The sequence below is a fragment of the Notamacropus eugenii genome, chromosome 6 (assembly GCF_028372415.1).
Source record: "Notamacropus eugenii isolate mMacEug1 chromosome 6, mMacEug1.pri_v2, whole genome shotgun sequence".
In the NCBI taxonomy this organism is placed as follows: domain Eukaryota; kingdom Metazoa; phylum Chordata; class Mammalia; order Diprotodontia; family Macropodidae; genus Notamacropus; species Notamacropus eugenii.
The window spans coordinates 60,224,804-60,243,380 of NC_092877.1; the positions used below are offsets into that span (position 1 = coordinate 60,224,804).

The 18,577-nt window shown below is 39.5% G+C and overlaps 1 protein-coding gene across 2 annotated transcripts in view; it reads left to right on the plus strand.

Moving 5' to 3' along the window:
* The window catches only part of CRMP1 (collapsin response mediator protein 1), an 80,954-nt gene that overhangs the window by 14,807 nt on the left and 47,570 nt on the right, over window positions 1-18,577 (plus strand). For both annotated transcript variants that reach the window (XM_072620195.1, XM_072620194.1), the window contains exon 2: window positions 15,600-15,688. In XM_072620195.1, the coding sequence (XP_072476296.1) occupies window positions 15,600-15,688 (89 nt within the window). The remainder of the gene's footprint in view (window positions 1-15,599; window positions 15,689-18,577) is intronic.

An 18,577-nucleotide genomic window follows, 5' to 3' on the forward strand; every position in this document is an offset into this window, starting at 1 on the left:
TTTTCTTGGCAAAGATACTGGAGTGTTTTGTCATTTTCATCTCCAAGGCAAACAGAGAATAAGTGACTCACTCAGGGTCTAAAGGCTAGGAAGTATCTGAGATTGGATTTGAACTCAGGTCTTTCTGACTTCAGGCCTAGCTAGTACCCTATCCAGTGAGCCACTTAGCACAGTTTCTATAAGGGTGGAGGTTTGGTGGAGGGAATATATAATGATGGTCAGAGTCTGTTACTGTCCATCCAAAGTCATTGTTAAAAAATTTTTTTTGGAGTCATAGTCTCATAGATGAAGTAGGGTCCTCAAGGAACATGTATTCCAAACTCTTCATTTTACAAAGAAGGAAACTGAGGTCAAGCCCTGTTCTCATTGAGGCTTAGGATTTTTTCTGTTAGACCTAGATTTAGATTGTTCTGGCTTTTGGCTTTCATAGCAAGAACAGATTTTTTTTCCTATAGAGATGGCCTCATTTCTAATTATCACTGGAGGCTGGACCTCTTGCAGCACAGAGAATGATTCTGCTGACAAAATATGATCATTGAATAACACTCATTAGTGACTGTTTTTTTGGGTCACCTTCCTAGACAGTGCAAGTAAAGGCATTGATAAATACATCCTCTGTGTCGAAGCAAAAGATCAATCAGTTATTTTCAGAAATCAGCATTATTGAGCACAAATGAACTTTACCAGTTTGTCACATAAATTTACCCCGTGAGGAAAAGGTCCCACATGTACAAAAAATATTTATAGCAGCTCTTTTTGTGGTGACAGAGAATTGGAAATCAAGGGGATACCCATCAACTGGGGAATGGCTGAACGAGTTGTGATATATGAATGTAATGGAATACTATTATGCTATGAGAAATGATGAACAGGTGGACTTCCTAAGTACCTGGACAGACTTATATGAGCTGATGTTGAGTGAAGTGAGCAGAACCAGGAAAACACTGTACACAGTAACATCCATGGTGTGTGAGAACTGTTTCTGAATAGGCTTAGCCCTTCACAGCAATGCAAGGATCTAAAACATTCCCAAAGGATTCTTGATGCAAAATGCCATCCACATCCAGAAAAAGAACTATGGAATCAGAATGCAGAATGAAGCAGATTTTTTTCTTGTATTATGTTTTGTTGTGGTTTAGTTTTTCACATGGTTTCTCCCATTCATTTTAATTCTTCTGTGCAACATGACTAAATGTGACAATGTGTTTAATAAAAATGTTTGCGTAGAATCCATATGAGATTGCATGCTGTCTCAGGGAGGAAGAGGGGGGGAGAAAATTAAAAACTTATGGAACTTATTGTTGAAAATTGAAAACAAATAAATAAATTTTAAAAATAACGCATGAATTTGACTAGTCATCAGACTGTGTTCAGTGAAATCTATCAGAGATCTGACTTTACATAGAAATTTAGTAAAAGCCTGTTCTGGGCAGGGCCCTGAGAAAAGGTCCTGAAAGGTACAGAGAAGAATAAAGCACAATCCTTACCAATAAGGGCTGGACAGTCTAGTATGAAGAGAGGATACAGGTGCACAGAGCACTATAATATAAAGGATGATGGGATAAGTTTATACTGAAGTAGGAACAAGTATTCTATGAAACCTCTCTGTAAGGTGAGAGAATTTCTGACTGATTAATTCAAGGGAGGTTTTATAGAAAAGGTCACATCTTATTGAATTTTTTCAGAAAACATTAAGACCCCACTAGGCTGTGCAAGGATCTTGCTCAGGGTTGTACATAAAAGCATGAATAAGATATTGACTCTAATCATAGGGAATTTACAACCCATTGGGAGCTTTGGTTGGAAAGACATGGACATAGATAATTGTGACTCCAGATAGTGGGACACCAATAGGCTGAGGGATGATAATGTATGAGAAATTTAAGGAGAGGCAGTTCACTTTCAGATGGAAGGTTTCTGAAAAGAGAGAACCCTTGAGCTAGGCCATGAAAGAAAGAAAGAAAGGACCTCAAGAAAGAGAGATGGGTGAGATATAGGGTGACAATTCCAGGCACAGTAGATAGTGTGAATGAAGGTTTGGAAATGGTGGAGGACAGGACAAGGTGTGTTCGTCCTTCATTGCCAAAGAAAACCATGACATCAGAGAAATGATGACATGACTTGCGCTTGACTTTGTTTTGAGTGAGGGAGGGCTGTGCAGGTCACCAGCCTCACTTCTCCTCCAGAGCCATCTGAATCTAGTGACCAATATTCATCAGGATGACTGGAGATGACCCAGGATGAGGCAATTGGGGTTAAGGGACTTGCTCAAGGTCACATAGCTAGTGAATGTCAAGTGTCTGAGGTGAGATTTGAACTCAGATCCTCCTGACTTCTGCACTTGTGCTCTATCCACTGCAACACCTAGCTTCCCTGCTCAGGACAAGGACAAGAGAAGGGAGTAGTTGGATTTGGCTGGAATTCAGAACAAGTAAAGGGCAGAAGTGTATGTTAAGGCTGGAAAAGTAAGCTCAAGCCATATTGAAGAAGACTTTGATGCCACAATCAGAAGTTCATTTTTTCTTTGGTAGGAAGTAAGGAGTCTCTGAAAGTTTCTGAGTAGAGGAGTAACAAGATGTAGATGGAGCATTAGGCAGCATATTATAGAAGAACATGAGAGTATGCTTTTGCTAATGGAATGAATTAAAAATATTCATAAATAACCTCTGCTATGCTAGGTCTTATTTTTAATATTTATTTATTTATTTTTAGTTTTCAACATTCATTTCCACAAAATTTTGAGTTCCAAATTTTCTTCCCATCCCTCCCTTCCCTCCATCCCTTAACACCTTGCATTCTGATTACTCTTTCCCTCAATGTGCCCTCCCTTCTATCACATCCTACCCTTCCCTTATCCCCATCTTCTCTCTTTTCTTATAGGGCAAGATAGATTTCTATACCACATTACCTGCATTTCTTAGTTCCCAGTTGTATGCAAAAACAATTCTCAACATTCGTTAATACTTTGAATTCCAACTTCTCTCCCTTCCACCCTCCCCACCCATCCTCACTGAGATGGTAAGCAATTCAATATAGGCTATAAAAGTGTAGTTTTGCAAAAGACTTCCGTAAGAGTCATGTTGTGTAAGACTAACTATATTTCCCTCCATCCTATCCTGTCCCCCATTTATTCTATGTTTACTTCTAATTACTCCCTTCTCCCATTTGCTTTCCCTTCTATCATCCCCCTCACCCCACTTGTCCATTTCTCCCCTGCTTTCCTGAATTGTAAGATAGATTTTCATACCAAATTGAGTGAGCATGTTATTCCCTCCTTAAACCAAATGTGAAGAGAGTAAGCTTCACTTTTTCCCTCTCACCTCTTCCCTTTTCTCCTCTATTGAAAAAGATTTTTCTTACCTCTTTTATGAGTGATAATTTGCCCCATTCCATTTCTCCCTTTCTTCTCCCAATATATTCCTCTCTCACCCCTTAATTTTATTTTTTTAGATATCATCCCTTCTTATTCAACTCAACCTGTGCTCTTTGTGTATGTGTGTGTGTGTGTGTGTGTGTGTGTGTGTGTACAATCCCTCCAGCTACCCAAATACTGAGAAAAGTTTCAAGAGTTACAAATAGTATCTTTCTGTATAGGAATGTAAACAGTTCAACTTTAGAAAGTACTTTATGATTTCTATTTCCTGTTTACCTTTTCATGCTTCTCTTCATTCTTGTGTTTGAAAGTCAAATTTTCTATTCAGTTCTGGTCTTTTCATGAAGAATGCTTGAAAATCCTCTATATCATTGAATGACCATTTTTTTCCCTTGAAGTATCATACTCAGTTTTGGTGGGTAGGTGATTCTTGGTTTTAATCCCAGTTCCTTTGGCTTTGGAATATCATATTCCAAGCCCTTTGATCCCTTAATATAGGAGCCACCAGATCCCGTGTTATCCTGATTGTATTTCCACAATACTTGAAGTGTTTCCTTCTGGCTGCTTGCAATATTTTCTCCTTGACCTGAGAACTCTGGAATTTGGCTACAATAATCCTAGGAGTTTTTCTTTTAGAATCTCTTTCAGGAGGTGATCAGTGGATTCTTTCAAGATTTATTTTACCCTCTGCTTTGCGAATATCAGGGCAGTTTTCCTTGATAATTTCATGAAAGAAGATGTCTAGGCTCTTTTTTTGATCATGGCTTTCAGGTAATCCCATAGTTTTTAAATTGTCTCTCCTGGATCTTTTTTCCAGGTCAGTTGTTTTTCCAATGAGATATTTCATATTATCTTTTATATTTTCATTCTTTTGGTGTTGTTTTGTAATTTCTTGGTTTCTCATAAAGTCATTAGCTTCCATGTGTTTCATTCTCATTTTTAAGGAACTATTTTCTTCAGTGAGCTTTTGAACCTCCTTTTCCATTTGCCTAATTCTGCTTTTTAAAGCATTCTTCTCCTCATTGGCTTTTTGGACCTCTTTTGCCAGTTGAGTTAGTCTGTTTTTAAAGCTGTTATTTTCTTCAGCATTTTATTGGGTCTTCTTTAGCAAGCTATTGACTTGCTTTTCAAGCTCTTTCATGACCTGAGCCCAGGTCATATTTATTTTGGAGGTACTGGATGAAGAAGCCTTGACTTTCTCTTAACAGTGTGCATTGTTCTTCCTTATCCAAAAGGATGGAAACATAATATCTGTTCACCAAGAAAGTAACTTTCTATAGCCTTATTTTTTCCCCTTTTTTGGGCATTTTCCCGATCAATTACTCGACTTTCGAGTCCTTTGTCAAGAGGAGGGTGTACTCTGGGGACCTGAAATTTCTCAGTTCCTCCAAGATGGCACAGTCAAGGGAGAGGGGTTCACTCCTCTCCTGGCCTGCATAGTGTTCTGGGAGCATCCAAAAACTTTTCTGCCCAGGGTGTGTGAGTAGGAAAATTCCTTCTCCACAACCACCTCCAGCTCTGCCATGTCAGCCCAGGGTACCTCTTCACCCCAGGACCATTCTTAGGGCTTAGATTCAGATCAGCTGCTTGATTACAGGGGCTTTAGGTGGAGGGCTCCTCAAATGGATGCTGCAGCTGCTGCTGCCACTGCTGCTGCTGCTCCTTGGGGCCAGAGCTAGGGATGGATGCTGCTCCCTTCTTTCCCAGATGGAAAATCCCTCACTGACTTTTGAAGCTTTATTTGGAACTTGTGGGTTGAGGGGTCTGGGAACCTCCACTGCTGCTGGGGATTCCACCCTGGAGGCCTGTTCTGGTCCTGTTCACCCAGTGGCAGGTGGCCAAGACTAGGCTGTGCTCCACTCCATGCTTGATGTGATAGACCTTTCCTGTCAGCCTTCCAGGTGACCTTTGGCTGAAATTCTCTTTCACTCTGTTATTCTGTGGCTTCTGCTGCTCTAAAATTTGTTGAGAGTCATTTTTTACAGGTATTTTATGGGCTGTGGAGGAAGAGCTAGAGCATGTGAGTATTTCTACTCTTCTATCTTGGCTCTGCCCCTGTGCTAGATCTTGCAGTAAGAGTTCAGCCGGTGATAAGACAGGAAGAACTAGGAGAAGTAAAAAATAGTATGAAATGTGATTCTAGCCCTCCAGAGACAGCTAGGGGTAGGTAGATAGAGAACTGAAACTGGGCTCAGTATTGATTTCAAATCTGACCTCAGACACTTATGGATAGGATCACAGTATGATCCTGGGCAAATCATTTAACTGGTCTACCTCACTTTCCTCAATTGTAAAATTGGGACAATAATAGCGCCTACCTCCCAATAGCTTTGTAAGCATCAGATGAATGAGGTAATATTTGTAAAGCAATAGAACGATGCCTGGAATATGGTAGACACTTAGTAAATATTTGTTTCACTTGGGGAGTAAGTGGTAGATTTGGAATTTGAACTAAAGTCCTCTGATGCAAAGTCCATATACAAATTGCCATGAAGGTTTCTTGAACCATGGTTGCTGTGAATCTTGGGTCACTAGTACCTTATGGGATTCAAAACTCCCCAATCTTAAGAGTCTTATTCATATTTTTCCTAGTTTTCTTAATCCCCTTTGCAACCCCAACTCTACTCTGTCCAGACTGAAAGACAATAATACTACCTCCTCTGAATGCAGACTTTGCTGACCCTTCTCTGATGTCATATTCTGATTTGGGTTCTCATTTGTGTACATGTCAAGCATGATGTAGTGAAAAAAGCAGTAGAATCAGAATTAGAAGATGTGATGTAAATTTTTGTCCAAGCGCTGTAGCTTTACTATCTATGTGTCCCTTTACCTATCAGCCTCAATTTCCTCCCCTGTAAAATGGGGAGGGATAATGATTCTTTTTGTGCAAACTTTGTAAAGTTGTTTCAAGGATCAAATCAAATAAGTCTCATCAAATACTTTGTGATACAGAAATGGGAAGTATTTATTCCTCCTGAACTGTAAGCTCTTTGAGGTTAGTGAGGTGGAAATAGCACATTGGATTTGTTGTCAAAGGGTCAGGATTTACATTTAGAGTCCTTCTACTTACCGGGTGTATGGTAATCATTTTAATCCTTCTTGGTTCTCAGTTCCCTTGTCTAAAACAAATGAGGACATGTGGACTAGATGATTCATAAAATCTCTTTTGGCTCTTGGTCTTGTGTTTTATTTATCCCTGTCTATCTCCAGTGTCTAGACTAGTGCTCTGCACTTAAAAAATGTGTCTTGATTGGGGAGTAGGAATTGTTTCTCTCCCCCCACCCAGTATTCTTCAGTAAATATCGTTTACATTTCCACTGAGAGGTCTCCTTTGAGCACTTTTTGAAAAAGACTTCATGTTTGGATGAGGATAGGTTTCCTCAGATTTCTGAGTTGGATATGTGTCTAGCATGCTTTCCCTTATATTCACAAACACTAAGCCCAGCATCCTCATTATATAAGCCATCTCAGCTCACAAACATGACTTCAGACCCATGACAGCTCCACACCTGGAATTTGCACATTCAGCATGAAAGGCATTACTTGCATGCCACCTATCATATTTTGCTAGTTGACACATTGTTATTATCACAGGAGGGCTGAAATTCCATGCAGATTATAAGAGAAAAATGCCAAGGTCCCTTTCAACTCTAAATCTGTGATCCTGTCCTGATTTTACAGATGAGGAAACTGAATGTCAATGAGTTTAAGTGGCCATGATCAGACAGCTATAACAAGTGCCCGAGTTGTGATGGGAGCCTAGTTTTCCAAGCTACAGGTGTAGGACATATCTCTTCATGCTATTGTCAGGGTGGCTGTCCTGGTACCTTTTACCCTTGCTCTGGTTCAATTTGATGCATCTAATCTGGGAGGGGCTGGACTATCAGCTATCCAAGCTGATTAGAATTGTGTCTAAAATAAGTATAAACAGGCTGTTAATGAGTGAGAAGTGAGAGCTTCCTCTCTCCTACGATTAAAAAAAAAGCTGTTGTAGCATATATTTTGGATGATAAAAGATTACATTTGCTTCCTAACGGGATCATAGAAACATAGGATTTAGAGCTCAAAGAGACTTCAGAGACTCCCTAATCTAATCCTCTCATTTTAGTGATGAGGAAACAGATTTTGAAAAGGGAAGTGCTGAGCCCAAGGTCACCAAGCAGAAGTATCAAAGATGAGATTCAAAAATGGTGACTTCCTGGATGGCATGTGGATGGGGATATACCAATCTACATTTTTACTGAATACATGCTAGATATTTGGTATGCTTTGTCCCAGGTGTTTTGACAAAAGAAAGAAGAAAAAAACCCATTACTTGTCACACTTGAAGGCAAAAGACTCTCAAGTAGGAAAAAGACACCAAAAAGTACAATAGCATAAAATGAAGGTGGAACTATGTGTTACAGACAATGAGGAGAGTGGTCAAAAAATTCAGGGGAGACCATCACTGTGGTGTTGAAGAGTTCAAGGAAATCTTCATGGGAGGCATGGAATGAGCTGGATCTTGAAGAATAGGCAGGATTGCAGAGAAGAGTAAGGGTATTCCTGCCAGTAGGCATAAGGGTGGTGGGTGCAGGGAAAGTAAGGAAGCTTTTATTGATAGGGCTCATTTCTTCACAAATGCATCCAAGATGCATCCAAGAGGGACATCAGTGAGAGGATACTGGAGAGCAAGTTCATGGAATGGAGCAGGCAACACCTTACAAAGAATAAATGCAATTTCATTCTTATCTCTTGAGCTCAGAGACCATAAGGAAACATAAAACTTAAACTTGGAAGCCACCATGATAAATAGCCTTCTTAGAGCAATGTTCACACTGCCAGGGGGAAGAGATCGATTTTATAGGAACTCTCTGGTGGTAACTTCCCTTGGCTAATGCATCCAGAAACTCAGTAAATCAAGAGTTCACTCTTGTCTCTTTGCTCCAAGCACTAATAGTCCTTCAAATGGAAAAGAATGAGAAGTGAGTTTGGAATCCCAGCTCTGTGACTTTTCCCTTGTGTCACCTTGGACAAGTCAGCCAACCCCTCTGGGTCTCCATTTCCTTATTTAGCAAATGAAGGGATTAGACCATACAAACCCTATGGTTTCTTACGAATTGAAATCTGTGATCCAATGGTATTGTCCCCTGGTCTACCTTGACAGCACCTTTCAGCAAAAGATCTATAATTGGTAAATGATCATTCATTGTTTATGCCACAAACATGCACAGGGTGAAGATTATATGAAGACTGATTTCCCTCTCCACCCTTATTTTCCAAATAGACTTTATTGATTCCTTTTATTTGTACATCATTGTAATTTGTGTACCTACTCCACCTCCCTCCTCCCATATTCCAAAGTGAATCTTCCCTTGTGACCAAAAAATACAGTTAAGTGAAAACACATGATATAGTAACTTGAATTGACAATGTATATAATTCTGCCTTAGTAGTCCCTCACCTTTCTGTTGAAAAGAGGAAGTTTTATTTCCTTATTTGTTCTGTATTGGATTTTCTATTATTGGATTTTCAGCTGTTAAGGATTTGGTTTTCTCTTAATGACAATTTCATTTACATTGTAGAAGTCATTGTGTTTCTTTTCTTTTTTTTTTTTTTTTTTTTGGTCCTGCTTACTTTACTCTGCATTCGTTCATACAAGTCTTCTATGTTTCTCAGGTAGTTTGGGGGATAGAGCGCTGAACTTGAAATCAGGAGGACTTGCCTCAGATCCTTACCTTCTCTGTGACCCTAAGCAAGTTAGTCAACCTTTCAACTTCAGATTCCTCATCTGTAATGAGATAACAGGACTTACCCCATAGGATTGTTATGAGCATCAAGTGAGATAAGATACATCAAGTGCTTTGCAAACCTTAAATTTAGCTCCATAAAAATGCCAGCTGTTGTTATTGTTTGTTATTCTACAGTGACATTCTATTTCATTCACAAACTGTAGTTTGTTCAGTCATTCATCAAGAGACACTCATGTTTTGGGTTATTTATGGCCACAGATATGCTGCTCTGAATATTTGGGTAGACATTGAACTTTTGACTCTGTCTTTGGCCTTCATGGGGTATATATCAAGGACTGGTGCTTAGCACAGAGCTTGGGACGTTGTATGTGCCTGATAAATTTTTATTGATTTATTATTGACTTGACTTGGGGTGGGGGAGGAGAGGTGGTGGATGCAGTTACTGATGCCTTAAGCAAATAGACAAGAATCTGCTCTAGATTTTGCCAGGAAGCACACACAGAGAGGATAATGCATAAGTGTTTGTGACAGCTATTTTGCATGATCACTGACCTTCTTTGATTCCTCCTGGTTTTTGGCTGTGTTCCAGATGGATAAGGCTGCCAGAAAAGTGACCCATGAATAAGGGAAGGGTGACTTTGCCTTGTCTTCCCTTACCCAGTGGACCTCTGTCCTCAATTAAGCTGCCATTATGCTTACCTAGACATTTAAAAAATATTTGCTTAATTGAAATGAATCTTTGCAGCATCCTTTTTTAGTAGAGAGTATGTGATTTGACTGTTGCCTTCTGATACATTACTGTGTCTAACAATAGTCCTAGGCTAAGTTGTTTCCCAGAACCAAAATGCTGCCCTTTCTGACCTCAGAGTCCTTAATGCCATTCAAAGTTTTGCCGAAGGGTTGTCTCCTTTAAGAGACCTTTGTTGAACCTTCTAATTGTTAGACAATGACCCCTCTGACTGAATTTTTTCTTTTACATTCTGTATTTACTTATCCATGAATGAGGATCCTTCCAATGAGGAACTGGAGCTCTAAGATGTTAAGTGACTTACCCAAGGTCACACACATAACACGTGCAAGTCAGAATTTGAATCCAAATCCTTTGGATCCAACTCTAGCATGATTTCTACAGCACTGTGTTATTGTTCCACCTCACCTATTCAAGTAGCATGTAAGATCCTTGGGAGCAAAGACAGGGTCATTTTTGTGTTTTTATACCTATCACCTAGCTCAGTACTTGGAAAAAGGTAGGTGCTTTATAAATACTTATTGATTGGCAGCAGAGCTCAAGATTTGGTCAGTGTATAGTAGCTATTACACCTGAAGTTAGAAAGACCTGGCTTAATATTCTGCCTCTGACCCCCACTACCCTGCTGTGTGCCCCTGGCTAACCTATTTTACCTCCTACATCTGGACCTCAATTTCCTCATCTGTAAAATGAATGTGTTGGACTAAATACTCTCTCTAGGCTTCCTCTTAGTTCTAGAATGGTGGCCCTAATCTATAAAGGCTTTGTGCCCAAGTTTGATGGAGGCCAGGGACAGAGGATCCTAGATCTAGATAGAAGTGAAGGGGACCTCAGAGACAACCTAGTACAACTTATCCATCTTACAAATGAAGAAATTTGTGACTTAACCAAGGTTGTGTAGATAGTAAGTGTCAAAGGAAAGATTTCAACTCACTTCTGACTCCAGAATCAGGGTTCTTTCCATTCTTCCACAGGTCTGAAAGCTAGCCTAAATTTGTTTGTAAGCCTCATTATCAAGTTCAGTCATATCAAGTGATTATAACTTTCTCCCTCCCTTCCTTCCTTCCTTCCTCCTACCCATCCTTCTTCCTGTCTTTCCTTCCTTTTATCCTTCCTTTCTTTTTCTTTCATTCATTCATTATTTCATTCTTTCTCCTCTCTTTCTCTTCCTTTTCTCTCTTTTCTTTTGGATTCCCTTTTTCCTCTGTCATTTTCTGACTTTCTCTTTTTTCTCTTACTTTATTTCTCTTTCTTGTTACTCTTTCTTTCACCCCAATTCATAGAAACATCTGCCAAAGCATGTAGGAGGGTGCTTTTTGTATGTGGTGAGAGGACACACAAGGGGAAAATCATAAATATTGGAAATGCTGAAGTAACAGAGCCCAGAATACAGAGTGTAAAGAAGATTCACTTTCCTTCCTTGGTAGCAGACAGTGTCACTACAGGAGTCTTCTTGCAGCCTTCAATAATGTGTTTTTAACTGAATTCAGCATTAAAACAAATGTTTATTAAAAGAACAAAAGTACCCTGCAAGAAACTGGTTTTCTTTCTTGCTGGGATGGGGACATGGTGGGTAATTGCAATGTTGAGACGAGGAGAACTTCCTTGTTTCCTCTTGTCTGAGGGAACATGGCATTTGGCTGTGGAAAAAAAAAATGACATCAGCAAATAATAAAGACCAGGCACCCTATTGGAAAGGTCCACTGGCACATACCAGGCCAATAAGGCTGTGCTCACTTGGCAGAGTGAAGTTGGCACTTGCCACTGCTGTAGGGGAGGAGGATGAGGAGAAAGATGGTGATGGCTCAGTTTTCTATAGTGCTTTATAATTTACTCCATTCCTGGGACTAGCCACTTGACAAACACCCATATGCTCACCTTAGGGAAAGGGAAAGAGAAGGTCAAGTCAATCAAGCCAGAAAGAGAAATAATTTTGAAGAGAAAAACTATTTCTCTGTCCTCCATCAGGAGCTAACTCTGGGACAATTAGGATAGTAGCTTTAGAGTTGAAATGAATATTGAAGGTCATGAACCCCAACCCCTCATCTTCAAATGACAAAACTGAGGTTCCAAATGATTCCATGAATTGTCCAAATGAATCCACTTCTTCCTGATGCCAGCTGCAGCACTCTAACCATGGCACCATCCTGCCTCTCAAAGCCATCAGCTATCTTTTCTCCAAGGGAAGAACAAATCAGAATTTTAGCTGTGCAGCAAGAGTAGGGATTTACCAGTCAGGCATGCTCAGGATAAACCATCCAAAAGCCAAGAAGCAAGTCCCAAAAGGGTCATTCGAATTCCATGTCTCACCTGGGGGCCACACATGAACTAATGGGCTGTTAGAAGCTTTCCCAAGAGCAAGGAAAAGATGTGATTCAGGGGGAATTTTAGTCAGCAGCCTACAATATGCTTTTCTCTTTGCAGCCCTTTTCAGAATCTTTCCTTGCCAGATTTAATTGCAGGATTTTTAGTCAGCAGTTGGAAAGGCAATAATCTTGGTGACTGGCTGAAGGACAGGGGGATCCACCCTCCTTTTTTCTGCTTTTCTTGTATCTCTCCAAATCAGAAATCTATTTTCTTGTTTGTAAACTGCCTTGTTTTGACAACATAGAATCATGGGATAAGAGGTTTGGTGCTGGAGTGGACCTCCTGGTTTTACACATGAGAAAATTGAGACCCAGGGAGGTTAAAGGATGGCTTTGGCAAGTAATTTCCTCTCTCAGGGCCTCAGTTTTCTCATCTGTAAAATGAGTTTGTTGGACAAGATGACTCCTTGTCTGAACCATCTATAATTTGATATTCCCTTGGCTTTGAAGACACTAAAAGAACTACAGGTCCAGGGACCTGTTTTTAAGTTCATTGTTTGAGAATAATTTTCTATGACCTTAGAAAGAGCACTGCACTGCCCTGATCTTCTGCTTCTTCTTCCATAAAATGGGATTAATAACATCTGTTCTTACAGGTCCTTAACAACCTTACAGGGTTGTTAGGAGGATCAAATAGAGTAACATAAAATGCGTCATTTGATTATTTATACATTAGTAATGATTGAATATCCTAATATCTGTTTGACAGCAAGGTATACATTCATGTACCAAAACTTGTTAGACAATTCACCCAGCAACAGGTATCTACTTCATTTCCAATTCTAGTGCCAAAAAAAGTACTGCTAAAATGTTTTGTTATGTATGTGGCCTTTTTTATCGTTGATTTCTTGGGCATTTGGTTATTGATTTCCATAGAGAGCTAGCTGGTACAGTGGATAGTTTTGTTATATATATGGCCTTTTTTTGTCATTGATTTCTTGGGCATTTGACGATTGATTTCCATAGGGAGCTAGCTGGTACAGTGGATAGAGTGCTGCATCTGGAATGAAAAAGACTTGAAATCCTCCCTGGGATAGCTCCTAGCAATGGGACTCTGGACAAGTCATTCAACCTCTCTTTGTCTCAGTTTCCTCATATGTAAAATTGTTGTTGAGTTGTTTTTCAGTTGTGTCCATCTCTTGATGACCCCATTTAGGGTTTTCTTGACAAAGATACTGTACTAGTTTTCCATTTCCTTCTCCAGCTCATTTTACAGATGAGGAAACTGATTAAGGGATTAAGTACCTTTTCCAGGGTCATACAGCTACTAAATGTCTGAGGCCAGATTTGAACCCAGCAAGGTAAGTTTTGTTGACTCCATGCTTGGTACTCTATCCACTGCACCACCATCCTATAAAATGAGGATAATAATACCATATATTTCCCAAGGTTGTTATTAAGATGAAATAAGATAAGATTTGTAAAATGCTTGGCAAATCTTAAAGTGCTAAGTAACTACTACTACTACTACTGCTGCTGCTACTACTACTACTACTACTGCTACTACTACTGCTACTACTACTATGACTAGTACTGCTACTGCTACTACTACTACTACTACTACTACATTCCTAGCAGTGGGTGCTCTGGGTCAAAGAGCATGAACTCAGATGGTTTTAGGAAAGAAGAATTGTTGTTCCTCAACTATGCTAGGAATGTTGTAGAGTCTGAGGGTCCCTGAGATCATTGGTGTCAATCAGTCATCATGGTGGTCACATATAAAAATGGATCTATTCTGCATTAATGTGGATACACCTTAGTGTAAATAATACCACACCCTCATGCCAGTAATAACCCATCCAGGCCCTCTCAAGCTGTGTGAAAATGTGTCCTTTTCCTTTCTTAAATTCTTCCTGGAGGACCCATCTAACACACTGGAGGCCTTCTTCTGGTTCTTTTATCATTTTCTGAGTAGCAAGGCAGCACTCAGGCTACCCATCATTTACTCTCAATACACATAATCTGTCATATTTATCATTACATGTATGCAGTATTTTAAGACTTAAAAATATTTCCTTCAAGGTAACCCTGCCTGTTAAGCAGTAAATATATTTTTTACATGACCATTTCATAGGTGAGAAAACTGAGGATCTGAAGAGTAAAATGACCAAGGTCACCAAGTGAATTAATATTAGAGTTTAAACAGGAACCACCGGCTCCCCATGCCAGTGACCCTGATGTTCTGCTTTTGAAGAATAAGGAGACACACTAAGGTTTATCTGTCACTCAATTGTGAAGCCACCTGTCCCCTGTGCCTAGAATTCTCTCCTTCCTCACTTGTACTTCCTGGCTTCCTTTAAGTCACAGCTAAAATTCCACCTTCTACAAGAAACCTTTCCCGGTCCATGTTAATTCTAGTGCCTTCCTTCTGTTGATTATTTCCTACATATCCTGTACATAGCTTGCTTGTACATAGCTTGTGCATATTGTTTCTCCCATCAGAGCTCCTTGGGAGTAGGGACTGTCTTTTGCCTCTGTTTTTATGCCCATTGCATTGCACAATGCCTGGCACATAGCAGGAGCTTAACAAATGTTTATTGATTAACTGGTCTTCCCACATGGAAAATCTCCTGTCTCCAAACTGCTTCTGCTCAATGACTTCTGAGCTGCTGTAAATCCTGAAAACAGACAGCAGAATTGGAAATTAAAAGGGCCATTATCACTCTGACCATTTAGTTATAGCTTTCTTTATAGATAAATCCGATGCTTTTACTCCTCCTGTGCTCAAAACCACACAGTTCCCCACTGTTGTAATCCATTGTGATTTCCTTGACCTAGCATTCAAGGTTCTCCATAATCTTGCACCAACCTACCTTTCTAGCCTCATTTCATATCCAATTATATGCATTTTACTCTCTGGAGTATTTGAAGGTCCCTATATATTCTATGTGCTTTTCTGCATGAAGCAGGATGGAGGTTTGGGGGTTATAGTAGATTATATTAAAGGACCCTTCTAGCACTAACATTCTGTGATCTATGTAATAAAATCCTTTTCAGAACTGGCATTCTCTGTTCTACATTCTAAGGGCTCTTCCAGCTCTGACTTTTGATATTCTATGTTCTAAGACCCCTTTCACTTGTAGCATTTTTTGTTCTATGAAATGTAGTCTTACGTGATTCTGACTTTTTGAGTACAACAGTTCAGAGAAGGGAAAGTCTAGTATGATCGAAGACAATGAATGAGGAAGCCTTATTTGCATGATGGTGGGGAGATGCATATCCCAGTTTCTTTGTTTTTTAAATGTAGTGGTCACTAGATGGTGCTCCATCATTGAACTCAAGAGTTGCAATCTTTCTGACTTTTCAGATTAAGGTGAATCAAATAAACATTTATTAGCTTCTTTCCCCAGTGACATTATCTCCTTTATTTCTTTTTTCAGAGTGACCGGCTACTCATTAAAGGAGGAAGAATTATCAATGATGACCAGTCCTTCTATGCAGACCTCTACTTGGAAGATGGACTTATAAAGTTGGTTGGCCAAAACAGAATACTTTGAATACTTTTATGATTTAATTCAGTATACTGAATTAATAGATACATGTATACACTATGTGTATACTACGTGTATACTATGCTACATATTGTGCATATAAGTAATTCATGTTATATATGTGTATACATATATATATTCCTGAACTCTACTTAAATAGTATACACACATATAGGTTACCCACACTCATATATTTATATATACACATGCATATATGTGTGTATATATGCATATTTGTGTACATGGGAACATGTACATATGCTTATATATGTATATATTCATGTATGGATATAAGTATATATATATATTCGTGTGAGATAAGTATATATGTACAACTATATTTTTACTTGGTCTAGTATTCAGATAGATGCTTGTACAGATTTTCTGTTGACATTAGAAACACAGAGTGATTCAAAAAAAAATATGTTCTTGGGGGTGGAATGTGGTAGTTATTATTACTTATGAGATTGCCTATCAGATTTATAGGGTATAGAAAAAGTCAGATTCCACCCTGGACAATTTGACCAGAGTAAAAGTTGTGATTGGCTATTTCTCTCTAATCTTTGTGTTTTTGATTTTTTGATCCTTTCATTGACATCCAAGACCACTGGGATAATTTAGAACTACTGAGTAGTGACTGGTAATGTGATGTTCAGTTGGTTCTTTCATATGCATAACAGGAAAAATTGAAGGTTTGCTAGTGTTTTTAACAGCATGGATGGACCTCTCTTAGTTACTGTAAGAACTATAGGAACTACAGTTGGTGTTTGTGGGTGGAATTTGCTTGTCTATATTTGACTGAGAAGGGACCAAGAATTACCCTGGGCTCTGTTCGAGGTCCAAGGCAGAGATATCAGCATAAAAGAGCATTTCCTAGATCTGGGGATTCCATGCAAACTCAAGAGAAAGAACAGGTTGCATCAAAGGGGGCCAAATTAGTGAACATTGAGTGCCTGCTACATGTTGGACATGGTGCTGGATGCTGAGATGTATATGAAGATGGATTTGACATTTTTGTTCCTCTATAGAAGTTTGTAATCTAGTAGAGGGTAAAAGACATGTTCACAAGTAAATATAATGTAAAATAGAATGTCTGGGAAATATAGAATAAGAGCAGGCAATGGGATAAAGCTGGTAAGGGAAGTTAGAAGTTGCTTAATCATTTTCAGTCCTGTATGACCCTTCATGACTCCATTTGTGGTTTTCTTGGAAAAGATACTGGAGTGGTTTGCCATCTCCTTCTTTAGCTCATTTACAGATGAGGAAACTGAGGCAAGCAGGGTTAAGTCCAGGGTCACATAGCTAGTAAGTGACTGAGACCAGATTTGAATTCAGGAAGATGAATTTTCTTGACTCCAAGCCCAGCACTCTATCCACTAGAGGGCCATCTAGCTCCCCTAAGATTAGAGGTACAATCTATTAGAAGTATTTTTTTGTACTTTGTTATGGAAATGCTTGTTTAATTCCATAAATTAAAAACAGGTTTAAAAAGAAGTATAATCAAGCAAAATGTATGTGGTACCTATGGAAGCCTGAACAAACAGGATAACAAATATGAAATAAGCACATTGTGTTAAGCACTTTACAAGGCTGGAGGAATTTGGCAGAACCTGCCTAGGCCAGACAGATAAGTCAATTCCAAGGTGACTAGTTAGCTAAGGAAGGGTTAGGTGAATCCTAGCTCCAGACAGACACAATCTCTATCAGCTCTAGGAGCAGAAAACCAGTAAGGGCAGAACTAGAGGATGGAGTTGGTGAGCTTTGATCTCAGGGTAGAGGGAATTTATATTCCATTCTGTTTTGTATACCTGGACTGCTGGGTATGGGCAGCCTTGTGACCATGGGCATTGCTTGGGCAATAGGAAGTTGGATTCCTTTAGGCAAACCCTGGACCAATATGAATCAACTCATCATTCAGGTATTAAATGCTTACTATATGCCAGGTACCATACTAACATACTAGAATTATCTCCTTATAGTGAGTGACCAGCCAACCCTGTATCAATGTATCAGTGATTTAAATGAAATGTTGAGACTTTGGGATACTTTGGCCTTTTTCTAACTAAACTCCATTTTCCCAAACAAATTAGATAATATTTGACAATTAAATTAGTATTTTTAAAGGGCTTAGCACAGTGCCTGGCACATAGTAGCCGCAATGAATGCTTATCCCCTTTATCTTTCTTGGCTCTCCTTTACCCCCTCCCTTTCTTCCCTCTTCTTCACTTTCCCCTCCCTCCTTCCCTGTACTTAACAAAATAGCTTAGCTAGACTCTGGAACTAAAATATCTTCTTCATATTTATTCAGTGCCAAAGGAAGTGGGAGGGAGAAGAGGAAAAAGAAGCAGGAAAGGAATCAGGGAAATGAAAGCCCAAAGCCTTAAGGCACATTCAGGTATGACGCCATCTTGTGGGTCAGTTGAGGTGCTAACATGATTCCCATCTGAGGGTAGTCCTGGCAGACAGAAGTAGCAGTGTTTTGGCAAGAGGGCCTATCCTCAGGAGGCCTCATTCATTCACAGATACGTATGTATTCCTCTGGAATTTTGGACCTACTTACTTCCTTTCAGAATTCCCTGTATGTCTAGCTAAGCCACTAATCTGGATCAAGCCATGACTTGCTATAATATTGCAAATATCCCGACTCTGTTCCCCCAGTTACCACCTGAGTAGAGGAAGTCTGATGACTCAGCTGAGCTACTACAATAGCTTCCCTAAAAATCTTCCCACCTTTTCTCCCCACTTGCTAATCCATACTTCATCTTTTGGAGACAGAGTTGGTCACTTTAATCCTTTGCATTGCAGCTAGTTGGCACAGTGAATGGACTGCCAGCCCTGAAGTCAGAAAAACTCATCTTCTGTAGTTC